This window comes from Nyctibius grandis, chromosome 14 (genome assembly GCF_013368605.1).
Source record: "Nyctibius grandis isolate bNycGra1 chromosome 14, bNycGra1.pri, whole genome shotgun sequence".
NCBI lineage: Eukaryota > Metazoa > Chordata > Aves > Nyctibiiformes > Nyctibiidae > Nyctibius > Nyctibius grandis.
The window spans coordinates 1,514,280-1,539,562 of NC_090671.1; the positions used below are offsets into that span (position 1 = coordinate 1,514,280).

The 25,283-nt window shown below is 64.1% G+C and overlaps 1 protein-coding gene across 1 annotated transcript; it reads left to right on the plus strand.

Moving 5' to 3' along the window:
• Positions 1–908: 908 nt before the first annotated feature.
• SCARF2 (scavenger receptor class F member 2) lies at positions 909–25,203 on the plus strand. The gene is given in 13 exon segments (XM_068412614.1): positions 909–1,032; positions 1,035–1,087; positions 1,090–1,292; positions 7,796–7,854; positions 9,747–9,848; positions 10,379–10,898; positions 11,013–11,231; positions 12,142–12,270; positions 15,059–15,162; positions 15,469–15,586; positions 17,078–17,199; positions 22,678–22,830; positions 23,217–25,203. Coding segments are annotated over 13 exon segments (3,078 nt in total). The 5' UTR covers positions 909–941; the 3' UTR covers positions 24,422–25,203.
• The last annotated feature ends 80 nt before the right edge of the window (positions 25,204–25,283 follow it).

Sequence of the window (25,283 nt, forward strand, 5' to 3'; positions counted from 1 at the left end):
GCACTGCAGGGGGGGGTCTCCCGAGAGCGGAGCAGAGGGGCAGAATCCCCTCCCTCTCCCTGCTGGCCACGCTGCTGGGGATGCAGCCCAGGATACCATTGGCTTTCTGGGCTGCCAGCGCACACTGCCGGCTCATGTTGAGCTTCTCGTCACCCACCACCCCCAAGTCCTTCTCCTCAGGGCTGCTCTCCATCCATTCTCTGCCCAGCCTGTGTTTGTGCTTGGGATTGTTTGTCTCCCACAGGTCCCTGGTGGCTCCCAACAGGCTGGTCCAGGGGCTGTTGAACATCCAGGACTGCCGGACACATGGAGCTGCCAGGTGACCGAGACAGCTGGACCACCAGGACAGCCAGACCCTGAGGCTGTTGTGCACCCAGGACTGCCAGGACCCCGGGACAGCCAGATCCCAGGGCTGTCACTCTCCTGGAGCTGCTGGGTCCCAGAACAGCTGGATCCTGGGGCCGGTGGGCACTTGGGGCTGCCAGATCCCTGGGACAGCCAGACCCCAGGGCTCTCGGGCACCCAGGGCTGTCGGGCCACAGAAGCTGCTGGATCCTGGGGACAGCCAGACCCTGGGGTTGCTGCACTCCGAGGACTCCCGGGTACCTGGAGCTGCCAGACCCCCGGGAGAGCCAGACCCGGGGGCTGTCACGTACCTGGGGCTACCTGACACCCAGGACAGCCAGACCCGGGGCTGCTGGACCCGGTGGCCAGCCAAACCCCGGAGCCACTGGCCCCCCAGGACTCCCGGGAGCTACTGGACCCCGGGCTGAACTGGCAGCCAGGACCTTGCAGCCTTCCCCATCCCCGGGCAACCCTCCGCCGGTGCCTACCGGGTAGAGACCCCCGGGACCCCCGGGGCCGTCGGGGCGGCGGTGCCCCGCGGCTGGGGAGGCGGCAGCCGGCGGCCCCCGGAGCCTGGCCCGCTGTCAGGGGAACCAATGCGGAATTTCCTGGCTGGCGGCGGGGCCCCTCCCGCTGCTGCCGAGAGGGGCGCGGGGGAGGCGGCGGCGGAGCGATCGCATTGCGGCTTCCTCCCCGCCGAGCAGCAGCCGGGGCAGGGCGGGCACCGGGCACGGCGGAGCCGGGGGACGGGGGTCGGCCCCGTATGGGATGGGTTGGGTCAAAGCGGGCCCCACCGTTCCGACGGTCATGGCGGCCCGGGGGTTGCGACCGCCCCGCCGGGCCCGAGCCGGGGCCGGGGCCGCGGTGCTGCTGCTGCTGCTGCTGCTGAAGCGCGGAGCCGCCCAGGAGCTGAACCCCCGCGGCAGGAACGTCTGCAGGGCCGGCGGGTAGGAGCGGCGGGGCGGGCAGGTGTGCCGGGACCCCCCCGCGCCGCCGGTCGGGGCGGGGGGCGGTGGGGTGCGGCGGGGCTTGGGGGGGGGGGGGGGGGGGGGGGGCACACACACGGGCTGGCCGGTCCCCTCCCCCGGGCCAGCCGCGGTGCTGGGCGCCGGCCAAGACAAAGTCCGTCTTGCGCGGGGCTGAGGTGGGGGGAGCTGGGAACCGGGGAAGGGGCGAGGAGCTCAGCCCGAGCGGGGCTGGGAGCGGGGAGGCCGGTCCCGATCCCCGGGGGTGCTGCGGGGAGCCGGGTTTGGGCACACCGGGGCCGGTCCTGCACCCCGCCCGGGCCAGTCCTGCTGCGGGGAGCCGGTCCTGAGTGCCCCGGGGCCGGTCCTGCTGTGGACAGCTGGTTTTGGGTGCCTCTAGGGATAGAGTCGTGCTGTGGGGGGCCCATCCTGCATCCCCGGGGCCGGTCCTGCATCCCCGGGGCCGGTCCTGCATCCCCGGGGCTGGTCCTGTTGCGAGGGGCCGGTGCTGGGTGCCTCCAGGGATCGGGCTGCACTGTGGGGGGTCCATCCTGCATCCCCGGGGCCGGTCCTGCATCCCCAGGGCCAGTCCCGCTGCCGAGCCCGGGCTGGCGAGATGTGGGATGCTCTGGGCATCCTGGTGGAACTGCCCTGGGCTGCTCGGGATGGTGGAGTTGGCAACTCCAAGACCTTTGGGTTTCGCTTCAGAAAGAGGGTTCTGGCATTGCCTGGCTATCCCCAGGGGTCACATCCTGCCTGCCTGGCTGGGGGCAGGGCCCTGGGAGCTGGCACTGCCCTATCCCCGCTCCCAGCACTCGCCGCGTACCGCGGCTTGCTTTGCAGAGCATCACCTGGGGCCAAGCTTCTCCGCAGCGCTCAGGCTTGGTGCTGGCCAGGCTCCTCAGCCAGGCTGGCCCCAGCAAAGGCGGGGAGAGCATCCACAGCCGCTCCCTCCCAGCCAGGAGAGCAGGATCCCCTGCCCTCGATGGGGGGCCCAGGCCATAAATGCACCTTTACATCTCGCCCGTGAGGTCAGACGAGTCCACAAGGAAAACATGTGCTGCGAGAGAGCGAGAGGGGCTGCATAATGGCTCCATTCAGCAGGGCCGCAGGGCGCTGGTGCCCCCTCCTCAAATTACAGGCTGAGTTTCCTAAGGAGGCATTTCATGAGCCAGAGCAGCCACAGCTCCCAGCCCTGTTCGGTCCTCGGCAGGGGAGGATGCGGGGAGCAGTCCCTCCTCAGCTGGTTCCCTGAAAAACTGCCACCACGTCCTGGGGTGGCAGAGGGGACGTGAGCAGCGTCCCCCGCTCTGGTCCCAGCATCCTGCCCCTGGTGCTGGGGTGCATGGATGCTTCCCCTTGCACAGGGACCCCCCCATCCCCGCTGGATGGAGGTGGAGGAGATGCTGCACCCAGCACCGCAGGGCTCAGACTCGCTCCCTGGGCCACCCGTGGGTGCCGTGGGGTGCGCAAGAGGCACTCGCTGGTGAGCGGGACAGGGTGTGTGGGGTGGGCAGGTGGTGGTGTCCATCCTCCCGTGGTGAACGGGGATGGCGGCAGCCTAGGAGCCAGTCGAGGTGGGGAGGGGACGGTCCCGAGGAAGCTGGGATGATGTTTGCATCATTTTCCACCCCTCACCCTTCTTCAAACCCTTCTTCCCTCCCCACCCACATCCCTGGCACCCACCCCCCCATCTTTACTCTGCTGTTCCCCTCAGCATGGAGGACACCTCATGTGTCACCATCCAACCCCACCTTGGTGGCCCCAAGAACCCGGGGCAGGTGCTGTGGGTCCTGCCCTGTGCTGGGGGCAGCCAGGCTGGATGTGGCTTGGGAAGGAGGTCCTGGTGTGTGTCCCCCGTTTGGTAAAGCTGCTGGTTGGGTTCTTGGCCAGGTGGTTGTGCAAGCGCCCAGCGCATGCAGGCATCCCTCGGGGGTGCCAGCTGTGGGTTTTAGAGGACTTGAAAGGAGGATTCTGCTTCAGATCCTCCTGCAACCTCCTGAGACCCGGCTAGCGGGCAGGAGTAAAGGGCATATTTGGGGGTTATTTGGCATTAAAGGTTTTGGGTGGTAAATGCAGCTTACTTCTAAATTTGAAGCTCTTTTATAATCAGTTACAAGTTGGCACGACCCTCTCCGAAGCCGCCACTTGGGATGCCAGTTGATGAGAGCCCCACGCGTGTGGGCGTCACTTTGTCCCTGTCCTGCTCTCGCTAACGCTCCCCTTTGGTAATCTTTGCTTTTTTCACTGATTTTTCTTTTCTTTCTCTGCCCGAAGGGTTTCCCTTTGCATACGCGATCCTGCGTCAGGGGATCTCTGTCTTTGCCTGCACCCTGAGGCTGGGGTCGGGTCGGGGAGCGTTGGCTGGCGTTGGCTGCAGGGCGATGCTGCTGGCTGGGACCCGGTGGTCCCAAGAGCCCTGTGTGCCACACGGGGGGAGCCGGGTGGCACCGAGTGATGGGTGACATGGAGAAAGAAGGAGCTCGGTGCCAGGGTGACGCTCGGGAGGAGCAGCGGGGTGGGGAGCACTGGGGATGGCCGCGTGGCTGAGGAAGGTGATGGTGATGCTCTGGGCTCCGGGGCCACGCTGGGTGCCTGCAGGGGTCCTCTGCAGCTCCGTCCCGCGGGCTGAGAGCGGGGAGGTCTTTCCTGGGACCACGGGCAGCAGCTCCCACCCGAGTCCTGGGGTCTCGCTCCTGGTTTTGGGGGTGTGAGCCTGCTCTTCATTAATTAGTGGGGACTGCATTGGTCTGGACGAGGGGCCATTCTTCCTGTCTCAGGGAGCAGTGTGGGTTATTAATCCACAAGAAAAATATTCGGCCTCCCCAGAAATGTTTGTGGAGGCGCAGCTGATGCTTGGCAAGAGCAGGATGCGGCCACGTGCTGGGGGCAGCGCTGGCATCAGGCACCCGTCCCTGCAGGTCCCAGCTCCGGCTCTGCCCACATCCCTGCTCCTTTTCCTCTGCACCGGCGAAGCTCCCGAGCCCAGGCTGTCTCGGAGGCAGCTTTGCTTCCTTCTTTTTCCCAGCGTTCGTAGTGCTTTGAAGAAAAGAAAAAGAAAACGTATTTGTGCTGTGCATGTCTGCGGTGGCGTGTCGGGGGGGGGTCCGGAGCGAGCCTGTAAACAGATCTCCCAGTTATCCCAGTTCCAGTGGTCATGGGGCACATAGAGCGAGGCCTCTTCGGAGGAGCTGAGCCCACGAGAGGTGTTACAGACCCGCGCCCCGATGGATGCCAGTCGTCTCTGTAGCCAGCACCGACCCTACCCCAGGGCCAGATGCACTCGGGGACCAGTCCACGTGCTGCACTGGGAGCACCAGTTACCCCGCGCCGCATCCCGGTTGCCTCTCCTTGCAACAGGAGCGAGTTTATTTGCTGTCAAAGCCGCTGATAAACGAGGCGGGGGCTGAGTGGAGGGGTGCGGGACGCCATCACCGCGCACAGTGGAGGAGAGATTAGGTATCAGTGAAGAGATAAGCACGGATCCTGCATCCAGCGAGGCGGTGGGTGGGCTGGGGGCCTGGCTGGTGGTGATCATGGTCCCATTTGCCTCCGGCTCGCGGCAGGGGAAGGGTTTTTCCCTCCTGCCGCTGTGTTTCAGCAGCTCCCGGCTCCCCGCTGTCGGCTCTGGTGATGCTTTTTGGTGCATCATCCGCGATGCTCCTTTTGGGGCCAGGCTGAGCCGTTCGAGGGAGGAGGTTTCCCAAGTGGAGGGGTGTCCCCTTGCAAACCTGCGACGGTTTCATCTAACGCTGAATTTCTAAAGGGTGGAGCAGTGAAAGCGACCCGGGGTGGGACAGCGGGTGCTTGGGCCGCGCTGCGGGAGGGTCAGGGCACCGCAGCCCCTTCCCCACCGAGCATCCCAGCACAGCGGGCACAGCTTTGCAGGGAGGGCAGCCTGGAGGGTCTTGCCGAGAAGAACCTCGTCTCAAGCCCACCCTGTCCTCGAGGAGGTGGTTTGGTGGTTGACCCCCCCGTTTGCCGTTCACACCGTGCATCCCCTTGCACGCTGGGCCGGAGCAGAGCCCCTCGCCCGAGCCCCGCGCAGGGGGTACGCGCCGGCTGCCATCGCAACGTCTCGCGGCCGCTTCGACGAGCTGAATAGACGGAGCTATTTTGGGCGCCGGCTGCAAGGCATTTTTTTTCCAGGCCTTGAATCATTTTTGTGGTTCTTTTCAGCCTCCTTTCCAACTTTTCACCGTCCGCCCGCGAAAAACAGGGGGACGGGGTGCTGGCGGCTGGGCTGCCGGGTGCCACCCGCCGAGGGGCTGGCGGGGGGAGCCGTGTCCAGCCTCCCCGGGGTCCCCGCGTTTGGCCGGGGGGCTGCTGGCAGCTCCCTCCCCTGGCCCCAGGACAAGGCGGTCTGGCAGCCAGACGCGGTCCTGTGACTGCGCTGGGTTTCGAGCGAATACTTCCTCGCTGTCTCCTCCTCCTCTTCTGCATTTGTTACATATAAAGAGGAAAAGGAGGGAAAAAAAAAAAAGAAAGAAAAAGCAGAATGCATTCCAGGCTGCGCTGCCGGACCAGCCCGGGTGAAGGTTTCCTCGACTGCAGCGGCCGCTTGGAGCATTTATAACCCTCCAGCATCGCTCCCGTCACCGGTGGGGACCCCGGGGTCACCCTGGTGATGAGTGGGGTTCCCCGCTCGGGGGGTCCCTGCGATGTCACGGCACCGGGAGCGTGTTCCCCACGCCTGGGTTGCAGCGCCGTGAGCCCCCGGGCGTTCTCTTGGGCTGGTCATGGGTGAGGTGTCCCTGCTTAGTCCCCCCATGTCCCATCTCCACAGAGCATCCCTGGCTGAGCCTCCACGGGGCTCTGAGACCCCAGCACGGTGTTGGCCAGGGTCAAGCTTGTGCCAAAACCACTTTGGCTGATGATCGTGTGCAAGGTGATTCGTGGAGCTGGTGGCACTCCGGGACACCCAAGGGTTCAGGGACCCGTCCTGCAGTTGCCGTCGCCCGGCTCATACATGGGGGTGCAGGCAGGCAGAGAAGAGCAGTGTGAGGATGTTCACGGTGTGGGCACTGCCACCCCCACCCACCGCAGCACCCTCCTGAGCGGGGAGGTCCAGCGCCGAGGGGAGACAATCCGGGTGTGTGGCTGCAGGCACCGAGCCCTCCCGGCCCTGGAGCAGGCTGCTTAGTTGGGCCCTCAGGGGCAGAGCAGTTTGGTTTTCCTCTGGGACATTTAGAGCCTTCCCTTTTGTCCCAGCTTTTGGGGGTGTTTCGGATTTTTTTGGACAACAACAGTTGCAAACGCAACTTCTGTTGTTTCAGCACTCCTGATTGATGGGAGGAACTGGTCATAGGATCATAGAGTAGAATCACAGACTCGTTTGGGTTGGAAGGGACCTTAAAGCCCATCCAGTCCCAACCCCCTGCCATGGGCAGGGACACCTTCCACCAGACCAGGTTGCTCCAAGCCCCATCCAACCTGGCCTTGAACACTGCCAGGGAGGGGGCAGCCACAGCTTCTCTGGGCAACCTGGGCCAGGGTCTCACCACCCTCACAGCAAAGAATTTCTTCCTCAGATCTCATCTCAATCTCCCCTCTTTCAGTTTAAAACGTTCCCCCTCGTCCTGTCACTCCATGCCCTTGTCAAAAGCCCCTCTCCAGCTTTCCTGTAGGCCCTTCAGGTACTGGAAGGTGCTAGAAGGTCTCCCCAGAGCCTTCTCTTCTCCAGGCTGAACAGCCCCAGCTCTCTCAGCCTGTCTCCAGAGCAGAGGGGCTCCAGCCCTCTGAGCATCACCGTGGCCTCCTCTGGACTCGCTCCAACAGCTCCATGTCCTTGTGTTGGGGCCCCAGAGCTGGACGCAGCACTGCAGGGGGGTCTCCCGAGAGCGGAGCAGAGGGGCAGAATCCCCTCCCTCGCCCTGCTGGCCACGCTGCTGGGGATGCAGCCCAGGAGCTTTCTGGGCTGCGAGCGCACGTTGCCGGCTCATGGTGAGCTTCTCGTCACCCATCACCCCCAAGTTCTTCTCCTTGTGCTTGGGATTGCCCCGACCCACGTGCAGGACCTTGCCCTTGGCCTTGTTGAACTTCATACAGTTCGCATGGGCCCAGCTCTCCAGCCTGTCCAGGCCCCTCTGGATGCCATCCCTGCCCTCCAGCGTGGCCACCACACCACACAGCTCGGTGTCATCCCCAAACTTGCTGCGAGCGCATCAATCCCACTGTCTATGTTGCCGACAGAGATGTTAAACAAACGTCTTGTCCTCACTCCCGGCATCACCTCGGCTGGCTGTGGGGCATCTTGAGCCGGTGCCCGTGGGAGCCCCCCAGCAGATCTGTGCTCCCTGCACCGGGGAGGAAGCACCGACAGCTCCTTCTTGCCCCACCGGGGTGCATCAGCCCCCACCCAGGGTTCAACTGACCGGGAGCGGGACCTCTCACCATCATGGTATCGGTGCTCCCAGTGGGTTTTTGGGAAGGACCAGGACTTCCTGAAGGTCATAACCATTTGTGGTGGTTTTTTTGCCCTGCAGCTTCTTGGTGCTCGTGTGCTGCCCGGGATGGAGGCAACAAGGAAGCGAGTGTCTAATAGGTAGGCATGGGCGTTTTGCTTCGTTGGACACTGCTCATCTGCCCGTCCTTTGCTGAGCCCTCCTGGCCTCACCTCCACTGTCAGGGGCCACCCTGATGTGCCCTGCAGTGGAGACCCCCTGTCCGGGGGACCTCTGCTTGCAGCTGGGCTCCCTGGCGATGCAGGAGGCTGTCCTGCCTCCCTGCAGGGCTCAAAGCCAGTGGCGTGTGGATGGGATGGGTGCTCAGCCCCAGTGCTGGGGTGCTGGTCACAGAGCCCAGCCCTGGGGTACCCGCTGCCCCCACCGTGATGCCTTGGGGTGCCCCAGCCCCCACTGGGCTCCTCCACGGGGAGCATCACCCCTGCTCCCGGGCTGGGGGGTTTCTCTCCATGCCAGGCAGCTTTGGGTCTAAGGATTTGGGCGTGCTGCTCTGGGACCCAAGGGGCAGCAAGGTGTCCCCCAGGGTGAAGTGTGGGGACAGGGAAGGTGCAGCTGCAGGGATGGGACCCAGAGAGTTCCCACGGGTGCTGCAGCAGCGTGGGGAGCCAAACCAGAGACGCTGGCGGAGGAGAAGCTGGTGGCACAAGCCACATGTCCATCGTGGCCCCGTTGGGGACAGGCTGGTGGGAAGGCAGGCTGTCAGGTGGGGGCCACCAAACCTGCAGGCAGGGTAGCCCCCGCTGTGGCCACACCAGGCATTACCGCTCTTACGGGGGGCCATGGCGAGCCCGGCATGGATGCTCAGCATGAAGCCTGGGGACCTCTCATGCCCTGCACTGCCGCCACCACGCAGGTGGCTGTTTTGGGGTTCCTGTGCCACTCCCCGCAGTCTCGGCTGGCCGCGGGGCTCGCCTCGCCCCAGGAGAGCCGGAGGAGCTCTGCGCACCGGCCCGGGGCACCAGCAGTTTGCAGCCGGCGGCGAAGACCCCGTAACCGACTAACCCACCGTGCATGAGCCCTCGTAACCGCTCGCTGCATGCGTTAGGTGCCTGCGCGCCGGGAACAGGACGCGGTCCCTTCGGCGTGCCCACAGGGAGGACAGGGTCTGCCAGGACAACGGGGGGGAGGACGGTCCCACCAGCGAGCTGTCCCCATGTCCTCGCCCCCCCAAACCTGCTCTAACCGTTAGACTCACTGCTCCTAACCTGTGTGATCTGTCTATTTTAGGGGTTTCTATAGTATCCATCACCGTAGGTCTAAGAGCTCCCAGGTAAGGTGGATGGGGGGGGTGGTCCGCTCTCCCTCTCCCGGTGGCTGAGGAGCCGTGCGGGATCTGCCTGCGCCTGCCTGCACCGCGGTGCTGCCTGTCCCACGTCCTGCGCCTGCTCTGGACGTTGGCCCCGGGGCAAGGTCCCCTCAGCAGGAGAGGGGCCGGTGGCCTTCAGGGGCTGGTGGCCTTCAGGGGCTGGTGGCCTGCGTGGGAGAGAGGCGGTGGCGGGGGTGGCAGTGACACTGCTGCGGTCATAAGGAGTGCGGGGAGGGGGACAGGGGGACCGTGCTCATGGCTGCCTGCAACCCCCCCACCCCGTGTCCTCATTGTCCCCAGGCACCTGCAGGCAGCCCCTGCGCGGAGCTGCCTCTGCCAGCGTTACAGAGCTGAGCGGGGGACAGGGACGGGGCTGAGCTGGGTGGCAGGAGGCTGGTGGCAGGAGCTGAGCTGGGTGGCACGGGTGGAGCTGAGCGGGGTGGCAGGAGGCTGGTGGCATTTTTCTGGTGAGGATCCCATCCAGCCTGCCCAGTTGCTGGCCGGGTTGGTCATGGTGCCACAGCTCAGCACCACCCAAAGTGCCACCATGCACCCCTTCCCCTGCTCTGCGGTGCAGGGGGGTGGTTTGGGGGAGCAGGGACAGCAAGGACAAGCCCGGTAGCGCTCGTGCTCATGCTGGCTCTGTCTGTCCATCTGTCCGACCAGCCGTGTGCGATGGGAACTTCACCTGCAAGGAGAACGAGGTGTGCGTCAGGCCCGGCGAGTGCCGCTGCCGCCACGGCTACTTCGGCGCCAACTGCGACACCAGTGAGTACCGGCGGGCGCCCGCGTGTCCTTGGTGGCATTCACTGGGATGGCCCTGGGGTGCTGGCTCATCCCAGGGTGACTTTCCAGAGCAGAGCACGAGGGATGGGGCTGCAGATGCTCTTGATCTGCCCTTGCCTGTCCCCCTGGCTTTATCCCCAGGGCATTGTCCCTTTGGAGGGGGCTCCTCGGATCGTCCCTTTGGAGGGGGCTCCTCTGAGATCCAGTGCACTGGCAGGAACAGGAGAGACTGTGGTTGAGAGGTCCCATCGGGGCTGAGGGTCTCCACGGGTGGGCGGTGCTGGGGTTGTCCCATGATGAGTGCTGGGGTTGTCCCATGGGCAGTGCTGGGGTTGTCCCATGATGAGTGCTGGGGTTGTCCCATGGGCAGTGCTGGGGTTGTCCCATGGGCGGTTCTGGGGTTGTCCCATGGATGGTGCTGGGGTTGTCCCACGGGCGGTGCTGGGGTTGTCCCACGGGCAGTGCTGGGGTTGTCCCACGGGCAGTGCCAGGGCTGACGGCTCTGCCCGCAGAGTGTCCCCGGCAGTTCTGGGGTCCCGACTGCAAGGAGATGTGCAGCTGCCACCCCAACGGGCAATGCGAGGACGTGACGGGCCAGTGCACCTGCAACCCCAACCGCTGGGGTCCCAAATGCGAGAACGTCTGCCTCTGCAAGCACGGCAAGTGCGACCAGAAGACGGGCAAATGCACCTGCGAGCCCAACTGGTGGGGACCCCAATGCTCCAGCTCCTGCTATTGCAGCCACAACTCCCAGTGCGACCAGCAGACGGGCAACTGCCTGTGCCAGCCGGGCTGGTGGGGCCGCGGCTGCAACAACCAGTGCTCCTGCAACAACTCGCCCTGCGAGCAGTTCACGGGGCGCTGCCAGTGCCGGGAGCGGACGTTCGGGCCCCGCTGCGACCGGTACTGCCAGTGCTACAAGGGCAAGTGCAACCAGGTGGACGGCACCTGCACGTGCGAGCCGGGCTACCGGGGGAAGTACTGCCGCGAGCCGTGCCCGGCTGGCTTCTACGGCCAAGGCTGCAGGAGACGGTGAGTGGCCGGACCCCGCTGGGCCCGATCCGGCACCGTGGGCTCGGTGGGAGGTGGCGGCGGGAGGTTTCGGGGTGCTGCGCCGGGTGACGGGGTCCCCCTTGGCCGTTGCAGGTGCGGGCAGTGCAAGAGCCTGCAGCCCTGCACCGTGGCGGACGGGCGCTGCCTGACCTGCGAGGCGGGCTGGAACGGCACCAAGTGCGACCAGCCCTGCTCGCCCGGCTTCTACGGAGAGGGCTGCGAGAAGCTCTGTCCCCCGTGCAAGGACGGCCACACCTGCAACCACATCAACGGCAAGTGCTCCCATTGCAACCCGGGCTGGATCGGAGACCGGTGAGTGTGGCTGGGCCCCGGCAGAGCAATGCTCGCCCTCCCTGCTGCTCCCTGCCCAGGGACCAGGGGTAGCTTTGGGTCTCCACAGCCAGGAGAGGAGGGCAGGCGTGGGCTGAGTCTGCTGGCATGGGCATGGGACCAGAGGGAGCCTGTAAGACCCCCACCCCATGGCCCCAGGTAACGTCAGGTGCTCGTGGTAGGGCTCAGCTGTGAAGCTGGGATGCTTTCCTGCAGGCTCTTGTGCCCAGGATTGGGTCCAGGGCTTTGCAGCACCCAAACTTGAATCCTGGGTTCAGTTTTGGGCCCCTCACTACAAGAAAGACCTTGAGGTGCTGGAGCGAGTCCAGAGAAGGGCAACGGGGCTGGGGAAGGGTCTGGAGCACAAGTGTGATGGGGAGCGGCTGAGGGACCTGGGGGTGTTTAGCCTGGAGAAAAGGAGGCTGAGGGGAGACCTTCTCGCTCTCTACAACTGCCTGAAAGGAGGGTGTAGCGAGGGAGGGTCGGTCTCTTCTCCCAGGTAACAAGTGACAGGACGAGAGGAAACGGCCTCAAGTTGTGCCAGGGGAGGTTTAGATTGGAGATCAGGGACAATTTCTTCCCCAAAGGGTTGTCAGGCACTGGCACAGGCTGCCCAGGGCAGTGGTGGAGTCCCCATCCCTGGGGGGATTGAAAAGCCGTGTAGATGTGGTGCTGAGCGCCATGGGTTAGTGGTGGCCTTGGCAGTGCTGGGTTAACGCTTGGACTCGATGATCTGTAAGGTCCTTCCCAACCAAAACGATTCTGTGGTTCTATGAAACGGGGCTGTCAACGCACAGCCCCATCTCCGTGCCTGCAGGCAGGAGGGCGGGGGGATGTTGGAGGTCCCCAGGAGCTGCGGGTGCTCCAACCACCTGCCCTCATCCCTCCCCAGGTGTGAAACCAAGTGCCGGAATGGGACATACGGGGAGAACTGCGCCTTCGTCTGCAGCGACTGCGTCAACGGCCAGTGCCACTTCGAGACGGGCCGGTGCCTCTGCCACCCTGGCTCCCACGGCACCTAGTAAGTGAGCCACGGCAGGCACGCTTCGGGGTGCACCCCGGGGCACGGGTGATGCTCGGACACCTCCTGCCCCCCTTTGGGTCCTATGCGGCCGATGATGGGATGCTTTTGGAGCGGAGGGGAAAGGACGCGCTCGCGGAGCCGTCAGCAGCAAAGCAGCGCCGCGGGAGAGGGGGTTTGCTTTAGGAAACGGCTCTTTGGCAAAAACAAACGCTGTCGACAAAAACGGTGGTTTGGGGTTTTTTTTTCCTTAAGTCCAGGGTGGAATTTCTAGCCCAAAAGAAAAACCACGTCCCAGAATAGCAAGTAGCCTCACGGGCATGGCATCCGTGGGGCGCTCCTGCTGCGAGCGGCGGCTCTGGACGGGGTCTTCCTCACCCCCGGGAAGAGCCCCCCTGGGCCCTCCCCCTCTTTGCCCCTGCCCAAGGAAGGGGCACGAGGGACGTCAACGTTCTGCTCGCATCCCCTGGTGTTTTTTTTCCAGCGTGGGACTGAAATGCTGTTTGAAAAGGCGAGGAAAGCGTTTCCCACCCAGCCGGGGTGTGCAGCCCAGCTCCCCCAGGTCCTGCCGGGTGTTGCTCAGATTTTCCTGGGAATTAACCATGAGGCCGGTGGCAGTGGCAGGGATTCGGGGCCAGCATCCCGTCTGTGCTGGTGTTTTACTCAGGGTGTAGAAGCAAGGAGCGTTTGCATTTCAGGTGGGTTTTTTGGAGGCTTCGCTGACCGGTTGTGCTGTCAGCAGAGCTGTGGAGGCGAGCAGGGAGGCAGCACGGCTGGGCACTGGTTGCCAGCTCAGGATGCCCGGCCTGGGCACCATGGCCACCTTCCTTAGGAAAGTAAGAGGGTGCTGGTGCTCACCGGGGGTGTGTGGCAGCGATTTTAGCACAGCGCTGCAGGGCAGTGCATGATTTAAATGGTTCTGAGGCCCTGGAGCAGCACTGGGATGCTCAGGATGTGGGGACTGGGGATGCTTGGGTTTCAGGGACCAGGGATGCTGGGATGTGGGGACCAGGGATGCTCGGGATGTGGGGACCGGGGATGCTCGGGATGCAGGGACTGGGGATGCTCGGGATGCAGGGACCAGGGATGCTTGGGATGCAGGGACCAGGGATGCTCGGGATGTGGGGACCGGGATGCTGGGATGTGGGGACCGGGGATGCTGGGATGTGGGGACCAGGGATGCTCAGGATGTGGGGACCAGGGATGCTCGGGATGCGGGGACCAGGGATGCTCGGGATGCAGGGACCAGGGATGCTCAGGATGCAGCCCCAGCCCCAACAGCGTCCCAGAGCTGCAGTCGCAGGCTGAGCTGTGCTGTGCGGGTGCACACCGGGCAGGCTCAGGGACTTTCTTGGTGCTCGGGCGGATCCCCATGACTATGTGCAAACTAGTGTTTTTGTCAGCAGCGTATAATTTTGCTGAAAAGGGGACAATTTCTGCAAGGAAGGCAGAAAGGATGTCCTCATCGTGCAGGGGTGTCCTCTCAGCTCTACGTTGGGAGGATGCTAAAGGAAAGGCTGCTAAAATATTTGTGGGGTGCACAAAGCAGTTTCTCTCCTCCGTGTCATTCTGAGAGGTGTCTGGACCCTCTTGGGAAAAAATCCCACCCCCTCTGCTCTCCTAAAACCTCAGCCTGGGGCAGAAACGTGGGTCCAAGTGGTGGGGTGAGAGGTTTTGGATTTCTGGGGAGATACCCCTGCTCCCGTCCTGCCACGTTTGCTGCCCCGGCACAGCTGCTCGGCGCGGCCGCGGGGGCTCAGCACCCGTCCCGGCGGGCACGCGGCGTCTGGCCGGCACGAGGCTCGGCCGGGCCGGCGCTTTGCAAGCGGTCGGAGCGTGAAATGGGCTGAGCCGGCTCCGGGCACGGCGCCGAGGGCTGGGGGGCAGCTGCGTCCCCGGGGGAGCGGGTTTGGGCTGGGGCCCGCTGGCTCCTGCAGCCGCTCCAGCCGGGATGCTGCTGCGGGCGAGCAGCTGCGGAGGGTTCAGTGCCAGCAGCGCCGCCGACATCCCCCCAGTCCGTGCGGGTCCTGCCCCGCGGTGCCTGTCCCACGGCTGGGGCGGCAGGTTGGGTCGGTCCCGCCGGCACCAAGAGCCCTGGGTGCTTTGGCGTGTGCCTGGCGCGTGTTTTCCGCCCTCAAGCCCTTGATGCTGGCGGGTCGCTGCCCGTCCGTGTGTCCCCATGGCCTCAGTGACACCACCAGGGAGGTCATTGTACCAGCGGTGGAGATTGGATGCCAGGCTTAGGCAAACCAGGAGGGTCCACCCTGACGGAGTGGATGCCTCAGGGCCGCTCAGTTGCTTTTTAATTCTTGGATGCCAAAAAATAAAAATAAAATCGATCTGGGCACCTTTCCCAGCTTGTGGCCACCGTGGCTCTGCCCATGGCGGGGTCTGGAGGTGCCACGGCCACGTCACCACTGAGCTGAGCTGGAAACCCTGCGCATGACACCGGGGTGTCTTAAGATTCGACTGCTGGGTTAACGACCTTTCGTAATTACTGTGCCTAATTTCAAAGCTCTGCGTGGGGAGCAGCGAGAGCATCTGAGCTCCAGCTGGGCCAAATCCCCCAAGCGATGGGCAAAGCTGCTGGGCGGGCGGTGGGCTCCTGCTCCCTGGGGGTTACGGGGTCCCCCTGGGTCTGGGGGGCTGTGTCGGAGCAGGATGGAGAAGTGCCCCTCGCTTTTCCCCGGAGCACAGAGGGTTTGGGAAGAGGAAGGTGCTGAGCAGCCCCCAGGTCACTGTGCCTGGCGGGGGGATGCACCGCTCTCATCCAGCCCCTTCCCTCCAGCTGTAACCTGACTTGCCCACCTGGCCGCTACGGAGCCAACTGCGCCGAAGCCTGCAGCTGCCACGACGGCGCCTGCGACCCGCTCACGGGCGCCTGCCACATGGGTGAGTGTGCCAGAGGGCACGGGGCTGGCGCCGGGCTGTGCCGTGGGGCTGGCACCAGGCTTTGTCATGGTCGGGGCACTGGGCTGTGCCGTGGTTCGGGGCACTGGGCTGTGCCGTGGGGCTGGCACCGGGCTGTGCCGCGTGTCGGGGCACCAGGCTGTGCCATGGGGCTGGCACTGGGCTGTGCTGCGGGTCGGGGCACCGGGCTGTGCCGTGGGGCTGGCGACGGGCTTTGTCACGGGTCGGGGTGCTGGGCTGTGCCGCGGGACTGGCGCCGGCGCTGAGCCAGCCAGTTTTGTCTTGCAGAGGCCAACCAGCGCATGGGGGTGATCGGGGCAGGAGCCCTCCTGGCGCTGCTCCTCATCCTCCTGCTCTCCCTGCTCTGCTGCTGCTGCGTCTGCCGCAAGAAGGACGAAGCCCATGGGTGAGTGCTGGGGCCGATGGGCTCTCGCTGGGCTCTGCCGCAAAGCCTGAGCTCGGGGGGAGCTGCGGGTCTGGGGACAGCTGGGGACGTCGGTGACCAGTGCAGGGGTTGGACCGGCGGGGGGATGCAGGGACCGCAGTGGGACGGCGGCTCTGTGGGGAAACTGAGGCAGAGCAGCGCTGCCCACCCAGCACCACGCGCCCTGTGAGTCCCCGGGATCTGAGCAGGTCCTGCTGCATCCTCAGGGCAGCACCCAGCTGGGGGGCCGATGGAGGGGCTCAGGGTGAACCCTGCCTGGGGACCCCCTTCCCCCTCTCTGTGACTTTGGTTCCCTCTCATGGGCCCTCACTTCATGGAGACCCACCAGGTCCCCTCCAGTCTGCGGGGGGCTGGAGCTGATCTGCCAAGGGAAGCCTAAAATACAGCAAGGGCACTGAGATGTGACTGAGACCCCCCAGAACAAACCCCTGGGCCGTGGGGTGAGGCGTGGGGGGGTGATGGGCTGCAGCACAGCCTGCATTCGGGGCAGGGCAGGTGAGTTCCTGCAGCAAGGGCAGGATGCTGGCAGCATGTCTGCAGCCCCGGGTGACATCCCACCATGGGGACAGGGATGGGGACAGCTCCACGGCAGTGGGGGGAGGCTTGTGCTGCTCAGCAAGGGATGAGCGGGCTGTGGGAGCTGCGAAGAAACCCTCCCCTTGTGCCACTGCCTGCTGCGTGGGAATTTTCCAGAAGCCTCCCCTTGCAGACCGGCCAGCTCAGTCCCCGCCTGGCACATCTGGCTCGGAGAGCCTGGGGGCTGCCTGGAATTACCCCGCAGATAAAAAGTGCAAACACAGCCCCGCTGGTGAAATGTCACACAGGGAGAGGGAAAATGGCTCAGAAGAGTTTCCTCTCCCCTGGGGCGCCCAGAGCTCCGCAGTGTCCCCAGACAGCGGGGTCACCCGCAGTGCCATACCGGCAGCGGTGGCATCCCGAGGGACCGCGGTGGCCATGGGCACGTCACAGGTTGCCCTGCATCAACACGCCAAGCCACTCGCTCCTGCGGCTGCAGAGTATTGCTTGAGAACTCGGCCCCGGGAGGCTTCAAAACCAGAGAGCAAATACAGAGAAGCCACGTGTTTGGTTTGGGGTTGGGATGATTTTTATTTTGTTTTTAAAGATGCAGGGTCTTGGCCGGGCGTTGCGGGTGTTTTGGGGCTGGGCTGCCTACGGCCATGGCCAGACCTGGCCTTGCCACCATCCCCCAGCACTGCTCTGCACCCCGGTGCGGTGTGAGCTGGCACCCAGGGCTGGCAGCAGCCCCGGTGGGTCCCCGACCCCCTGTGCCCTGGGCACCCCAATGCTTTGATTCACCTCATTATCTTTCCCGATATCCCTCTGCATTTGCAGCATCCCTGAGCTCCTGCCCCTCCCCATCGCCCCGGAAGGCTGTCCCCAGTGCGAGGGGGGTGCTGGTGCCTCTCTGATGGCCGTCACCTTCTCTTGCAGCTCCAGCCAGGACCCGGCAGCAACCAAGAAGCCACCGAGACGCTTGTGCGGGCGTTTCAGTCGCATCAGCATGAAGCTCCCGCGCATCCCCCTGCGCCGCCAGAAGTTACCCAAGGTCGTGGGTAAGTTGCTGGGGGTCAGGGAGGGGGCAGAGAGCCAAACCCCGGGGGCTTTACTCCTGGCAGGGCAGCACACGTGACTCACAGCATCTTTTCCACCCCAAACGCGAGGCGGTGAGCGCGGCAGAGCAGTGACGGGGACACGCGGGTCCCCGGGACTGTCGCAGTGCTGGGTGCGAGCTGCCGGCTCGCAGGGGCTCAGCCCTCTCTCAGTCTGCAGCTTCTGATATCTCAAAGCACATCGTTGTGCTGCACGAGGGCAGGTACCTGGTGCCTGGAGCTCTGCTGAACTGTTTCGTGAGGTTTTGAGGTTCCCCGGGGAGAGGAACGGTCCCCGTTGCAGCAGCGAAATGCCTTCTTTGCCCTTTTAGACCTGGCCTAGCCCTGCCCCAGCTTTGCGTGGGGCCAGAGCACCCGAGCTGGGGCCAGAGCCCCCCTCTGCTGTGACAGCGGAGTTGACAGTGGAGGGGCAGAGATTTTGGGGGAGCTCCCCGCACTGCCCAGGCTCGTAGAGGGGCTGCTGACAGCCAGCAGAGCTCCTGATCGGGGGTGTTGGGGCTGATGGGGACCCCCCACATCCAGGCAGCTGGGGGAAAAAAGGTACCCCACGTGCTCTGAAACCTCCCAGCGCTCGTCGCAGCATGGTGATGGGGACCTGCTGCCTCGGAGGGGACCTTGTTGAATAAACCAAGGGACGAAGGCAGCACTGCCCACCCTATCATAGAATCACAGCATCGTTTTGGTTGGGAAGGACCTTTAACATCATCGAGTCCAACCGTTACCCCAGCACTGCCAAGGCCACCACTAACCCATGGCCCTCAGCACCACATCTACACGACTTTTAAATCCCCCCAGGGATGGGGACTCCACCACTGCCCTGGGCAGCCTGTGCCAGTGCTTGACAACCCTTTTGGGGAAGAAATTGTCCCTGATCTCCAATCTAAACCTCCCCTGGGGCAACTTGAGGCCGTTTCTTCTCGTCCTGTCACTTGTTACCTGGGAGAAGAGACCCACCTCCCCCCTCGCTACACCCTCCTTTCAGGTAGTTGTAGAGAGCGAGAAGGTCTCCCCTCAGCCTCCTTTTCTCCAGGCTAAACACCCCCAGGTCCCTCAGCCGCTCCCCATCACACTTGTGCTCCAGACCCTTCACCAGCCCCGTTGCCCTTCTCTGGACTCGCTCCAGCACCTCAAGGTCTTTCTTGTCGTGAGGGGCCCAAAACTGCACCCAGGATTCGAGGTGCGGACTCACCAGTGCTGAGTACATGGGGACAATCCCTGCCCTGGTCCTGCTGGCCACACTAGTGCTGACACAGGCTATGCCAGCATGGGGCTCAGCCCCGCATCCCCCTCCAAGCCCAGCACCTCCCCGGCTGTGCAGCGCTGGCAGGATGCCCTGAGCAGCCACACGCTGGCATGCAGCAACTCGGCGTGAGGCCAAATCCTGCATCCCAGGCAGGGGGGCACGGAGGCAGCCCCCATCCTGGCATGCCGTGCCCGAGCTCCAGCATCAAAGAAGGGGACACGACTGCTCACGGCGTGAGGCACAGAAAAGCCCTGCCCCGGAGCGGGGTGCGCCGGGGCCGGAGAAACATTCCTGCTGCAAGGATAACAGTGGATAACAGAGGCCGTGTTTGTGGAAGGGGCCGGGCAGGGCTCGGGGAGGACAGAGGGTGCCTGTGTGCGGCGAGGGCAAGGGGGGCTCGAGGGGGCTGCCTGCGCCTTCCCCGCGCCGGCCCGGAGGCGGCTGGTGTGCACCCAGCTGCTCTGTCTACACAGGGCGACCACGGCCCCGGGAAAGGCTGAGGGTGCGGCGCTGGTGCCAGAGGGATGCTCGGGATGGTCTGGGGTCCCAGCCGGGCTGAGGGGTGTTCCTGGAGCCTGTTTGTGGGGTTGTAATTTCACTGTGGGGGGAAAGGCTTTGGTCAGGGTTTGTCTTGTGTTCATTGTGTTCATTGATGGCTGGCTGAACATGAGCCAGCAGTGTGCCCAGGTGGCCAAGAAGGCCACAAGCATCCTGGCTTGTACCAGCACTAGTGTGGCCAGCAGGACTAGGGCAGGGATTGTCCCCCTGTACTGGGCACTGGTGAGGCCACACCTCGAATCCTGGGTGCAGTTTTGGGCCCCTCACGACAAGAAAGACCTTGAGGTGCTGGAGCGAGTCCAGAGAAGGGCAACGGGGCTGGTGAAGGGTCTGGAGCACAAGTGTGATGGGGAGCGGCTGAGGGACCTGGGGGTGTTTAGTGTGGAGAAAAGGAGGCTGAGGGGAGACCTTCTCGCTCTCTACAACTACCTGAAAGGAGGGTGTAGCGAGGGGGGGGTCGTCTCTTCTCCCAAGTAACAAGTGACAGGACGAGAGGAAACGGCCTCAAGTTGCTCCAGGGGAGGTTCAGATTGGAGATCAGGGACAATTTCTTCCCCCAAAGGGTTGTCAAGCACTGGCACAGGCTGCCCAGGGCAGTGGTGGAGTCCCCATCCCTGGGGGGATTGAAAAGCCGTGTAGATGTGGTGCTGAGGGCCATGGGTTAGTGGTGGCCTTGGCAGTGCTGGGTTAGTGGTTGGACTCGATGATGTTAAAGGTCCTTCCCAACCAAAACGATGCTGTGATTCTATGATTCTGTGTGTTATCCTGCACAGCAAGGCAGAGCCGGTGTGGTCTTCAGCTGCTCCAGTCCCTCTGGTGCATGGTCCGGTGATGCCTCCAGCCCCCACTGGGTCTGGGGAACCCCTGGGTAAGGGAGACCTGCCAGGGTGCCCGCAGCAGCTGCACCCCTGTGATGGCTGGTGACCGCGGTGCCACATCAGTGCATGGCTCCACCTGGAAGCCATGGTGGCCTGTACGCGGTGGCAAAGGCCGCCTGTTCCCCACGTTGGTCCTGCCCTGGCAGGAGGGTCCAGGGGATGCTGAAGTGCCCCATTCCAAGTGCCAGGTCAGCACTGGAGGTGCTCAGGACCCTGTGGGGATGTCAGGGTGGAACCAGTGTTAGTCAAAGCTGAGGACACCTGGTAGATGGTCACTCCAGGTCCACTCGTATCCTTGCACAGTCACCACCATGGCCATGCATTTGCTAGTGCCTGGCAGGTTTTCCCCTCTGGGTTCAAATATGACCGTGGTCACCACCAGCAAGCACAAGCCCACACATGGTAGAAGGTGGGGCAGCAAGTTTTGAAGCCCCACCGAAGCTCATTGGGTGCCTGGAGCCCCAGGTGTGCCCCTCAAAACCTGGTCCCCCACCTCAGCACCAGCTTCAAACCCGCAGTGTTTCCCTGGGTGTTACACCTGAGCTGGCAGCCTGCGTGGCCACATCCTGGGCTGCCGCCAATGGCCACGGTGCCAGAGTTTGGGCATCCCTGTGTGCGCAGGTTTCACGGGGTTGACTTGCCTGGCATGTCAGTGGTACCAGCGTGGGTCTCGGTTGTGTGTCACCATGCAGATGCCAGGGCTAACACAAGCTCTGCACTGTGGGGTGCCCACTCCTGCACCCCACTGCTGTGTCTCCTCTGAGCAGCAAAGCTCGACCAGCCCACAGGGTCATGGGGGAGCTTGGGATGAGTGGGAGGGGGCGGCCAGGAGGGCTCCGGGCCACCTTCCCATGACCCTTCTGTGGCTCCTTGCTGCTTCATCCCGGTCTTGAGACCCATCAGCCACCGTGCGAGCAGGGCTGGGGTCGCACCCTGGTGCTGTGGCCCCGGGAGGTTTTGGGGAGAAGCAGCAGGAGGGGACCTGAGGGAAGCGGGCGCATTTATCCCAGCCCCATCAGCCCGTGATACATCAACCAGGGCGGAAAATCCCCGGGGCCCACGCAGGAGCCCCCGCGCCCAGCTCCGGGTGCGCTGCACATCCTCTCTTTATCCTTTGGCCGTATCCCGGGTCTCACCCGAGTCCCAGAGACGCCTCGTGGCCGCGAGTCCCAGCCGCCCGGCACGCCCCCTCTCCGGAAGCGTCTCCCTTCATCCGCTTCCAGCCGCCTGCTTTTAATTTTCCCTTTTTGGTTTTCATTACAAGGAAAGCCATGTTGAAACTGCTGCTTCCCCCTCTCCAGGCCGTTTGCTCTTTAAATATCCCTGCTTTTTTTTTTTTTCTCTTCCTTTCTCCCAGAAGCGAAGCTCTGCAGGGGCGAGCACACATCGCTGCCATCGTTTTAATGACCCCGCGTCTCTGAAACCAGCTTCCCTAATAAAGAATAAATGTCCCGCTGGGCATCCTGATAACAGAATTATTTTATTGTTAAAACAGGGACGTGGTGCACGAATCAAACAATCTGAGCAGGGAATTGCAGCGTGGCTTAGATGGTGCAGGCAGAGGTTACGAATACCTGTACAGCTGCTGCGCAGGGAGCCTGTCCCCTGCGCTGGGGTTTTGCAGCAAAGCAGGGCTCTGCCTGGGCTGCAGCCCTTGCCACCACCCCGGGGGACAAGAGCCAGCAGGCAGGGCATGGGGACAAGAGCATCTGATGCTGCCCGACTCTCCAGGAGGGTCGGTCCCCACCACCCAGCTGGGTGCTGCCAGGTGCCTTGAGGATGACGCCGAAGCTGCAGGCACCCAGGAAGGTGCTGTGTGGTGGGCTGGGACATGACTTTATCCAGCAAAAAGCCATAAAAATGATCAAACAGAAAAACCAGTCCCTCCCAGCCCAGACACTGGCACCGCTCAGCTGGTTTGTTGGGGTTTTTTTTTAACCGTTGAAACCGAAAATATTTTTAACACCAAGTTTTATCTCTGGTGGTTTTTCTCTTCCGCTCGGCTTCTCTGTGGGCAGCCCCTGCAGCACCGGGGCGAGGGGGATGTTCCTCGTCGGCTTCGGGATGGCAAAGGGATTGAAAAGTGGCAGAACTGGGAAAAAAAATGGTGCTGCGCATCTCCCTGCTGTGGGCATCCTTCAACCATCCTTTGACCAGCCTTCTGCCTCCCTTTGCAGAAGCAGAAAGAAAAGGAAAATGCAAATGGTGATGCTGAAGTGGAAATTAGTGCAATTAAAGCCGGCAGCTCGTTTTGTTCCCCAGGACGGGGACGGTCACAGCACCGGGACTTTCTTTGCAGGGTGGCCGTGCCGGGTTGTGCAGCTCATGGGTGATCCCTGGGATGCTGGCCAGGTCCTCATGGGACCCAGGGCTTTGGGTAGCTCATCTCTCTGCCGTGTGCATCCTCGATTTGGGCAGCTGGAGACCTGCCGTGGAGAGGGGGGATAGGTGGGAGGTGTAAGGCTGGCACGGGCTCTGCTCTGCACAGCCGCTCATCCCCAAACATGGGGGATGCTGGTCACTGCCGTTGCTGGTTGATGGCTTCTGTGGTTGCTTGGCTTGGGGACCTGGTGGGGATGCGTGGCGAGAGCTGTCCCTGTGCCTGGGATGCTGTCCCTGTCCCCAAGACCCACTGGCAAGTTGGGCAGGGGGGAGCTGTGCAGCATCCCAACCTCCTGGCTGGCATCGGGGCCAGAGCGGTCCGGCAGGACAGACACTGACAGAAGTTCCTTGCCCTCGCAGTGGCCCACCACGACCTGGAGAACACCCTGAACTGCAGCTTCATCGAGCCGCCCTCTGTGGTGGAGCAGCCTTCCCCATCCTGGTCATCCCGTGGCTCCTTCTCCTCCTTCGACACCACGGATGAGGGGCCGGTGTACTGCGTCCCCCACGAAGGTGAGCAGGGGGATGGGGCGCTTCCCCGGGGGACTTTGGGGCTGTCACCAGGAGGTGGCCCTCCTGCTCAGTGGAGAGGTGTCACCCCAGCGCGGTGGGGACCGTGTCGCCCTGGCTCCTCATGCCCTGGGAAGGGATGCGGGTGCTGATGCCTCCCGTGCAGTTTCAGAGCTCCCTCCTCCAGTGTTTGCTGCTCCGGGGCTGTTTTAAGAGCCTTCTTGTGCTGGGGTCCCTGACCGGGAGGAGGGGACGGGGGCACCTGGGGACACACCGGGGTGCGGGGGGGAACCGTCTGGGATGCCATCCCACCATGCTGTGGGAGCATCTCACTCCTTCCCCTCCCCGGGCACATCCCCGCCTGACACCCCCGTGCTCTCCTCCCGCAGAGAGCGTGGGTGACAGCAGGGACAGGGGGACACCCGCCAGCCCCGGGGACAAGCTGGTGGCCCCGGCCAGCGGGGAGGAAGCGGGCGAATACACCTTCCTGAAGGAGACAGGCTCCGTCAGAGCCTTCCCGGCCGACAGCAGCGAGACGCCCCTGCTCAAGTCCTCGGACAGCGAGCGCTCGTCCTGCGGCTCGGGCTCGGCCGGCGCCGCGCTCTACGCCCGGGTCGCCCGTCTCTCCAAGCAGTCCAAGGAGGAGGACGATGCTGTCACGGAGCCCCGCAGCACCGGGAAGCCGCCGTCCCCGGAGAGGACCAAGCCCCGTCCCCCAGACCCAGCTACGAAGCCCAAAATCTCCTGGATCCACGGCAGGTACAACTCCAGCCAGTCCAACTCGCTGCCAGCGCCCAGCCGGTCCCCGGAGCGAGCGGCCGCCCAGTCCGGCAGCCCCGAGCGAGGCCAGGGCTTGGCCAAGAGGAAGAGGAGCCCCAGCGAGACGTCGGCCGGCGTGCAGGGCAGAGCGGAGGAGAAGGGCAGCGCGCGGGGCAAGGAGAAAGCGCAGAAGCAACCAAAGGAGCCTGGTGTCCCCGAGGGCAAAGCCAGCCTCGCCGGGGAGCCCCAGTCACCCTCCAAGCCCAAGCAGAGGAGCAAAGCAAGCTCGGAGCCAGCAGAGAGCATCAACGGGGCGGTGCAGAATGCCTTCCGAAAGATGGGTGCCTTCCAGCCGGAGCGGCGGGTCGGGGACAACAGGGATGCTCCCCGCAGCCCCGGTGCCAGCAAACCCCGCTCCGAGCCCCTCCATCCCCAGCTGGCCTCCGAGCTGGCCGCCCAGCTGAAGGAAAAGACTCAGAGCCTCAACAAGGGGGACGGAGGCACCCGGGCGAACGGGGTGGGCGCCCAGCGGGAGAAGCCCACCCCTCCGCAGAAAGCCAAGCGCTCGGCGGCCGCCGGCGGCCAGAAGACCAGCAAGCCCCTGCTGCCCACCTCTCCCCATCTGCAAAAACTGATCCCCGGGGCAGCCGAGCCGGCGGCCGGGGAGCCCAAGAGGGTGGAGAAGCCGAGCGTCGGCAGCGGCCAGGACCAGGCTGTCCCCAACGAGCAAGCGGCCAAGAAAACCCCCATTAAGAAGCCTCCCAGGAAGAAGAGCCGAGAAGCCAGCCTGGAGCAGCCCCGCGCAGCCGCCGTGCCCGCGCAGGCGGTGCAGTGACTGGAGCCGGGCGCCGGCCCCCGGAGGAAGGACGTTTGCCGGCGTGGCCAGCGGACGTGGAAGCCTGGACTGGGCAGGGGGCACTGGAAGAGCCTCCAGCCTCCATTTTCCCCACCTCCATCTCTTCTCATCCCCCTTTTTCCTTTAGTCTCCCCTGCCCCAGGACCTGGTCCTCCCCATCCGTGCCCTGCTGCCTGCTCCCTGCCTGCGTCTGGCAGCTTGCCCTCCCCACGCAGGGCAGGACCGCAGGGAGCCGGCCCGGCCGCCAACCCGGGGGGGTCCATGCGTGGCATATCCCCCCCCCCATTTTTGTAGCAGTATTATCGATTGCATAAGCAGCGCTTGTTGTACTAGACGTACCCACGGTATATTCTGCAGTAACGGAGCCGCTCGCTTCCCGCACCCCGCTCCGGTCTGTCGGGCTCGCGGTGCACGGGAGAGGCAGGGTGCTGCTGCTCGGCGCCCAGGGCATCGCCGGGCATGTGCCCCGCATCCACCACCAGCGGCAAACCCCTGCCCCGGCACGCTGGGCTGCGGGCACAGCTCTCCATTGCCGGTCCCGCCGCAGCCGTGCCGTGCCCGGTGTGGGGTCGAGCTGGTTTCGACCGATGCCTCCCTCCCGTCTGCCCTCGGGGTTGCTTCTGGCCAGAAGGAAAGCACTGTTTATGGCCGGGGCTGGACGCCCTGCGGGCTCCCGCGTCCCATCCAGCGGAGTTGGAGGGATCGGTTTGGTACGACAGAGCCTGGCACCTCTGCAGAGTGCTTTCCTAATAAAAATGTATTTCTTCCGTAGCTGGGTGCCGTCTCTCCGTGCCCCAGGCTCCCCGCGGGCATGGCCTCCCGTGGCTGAGGAGGAGCAGCG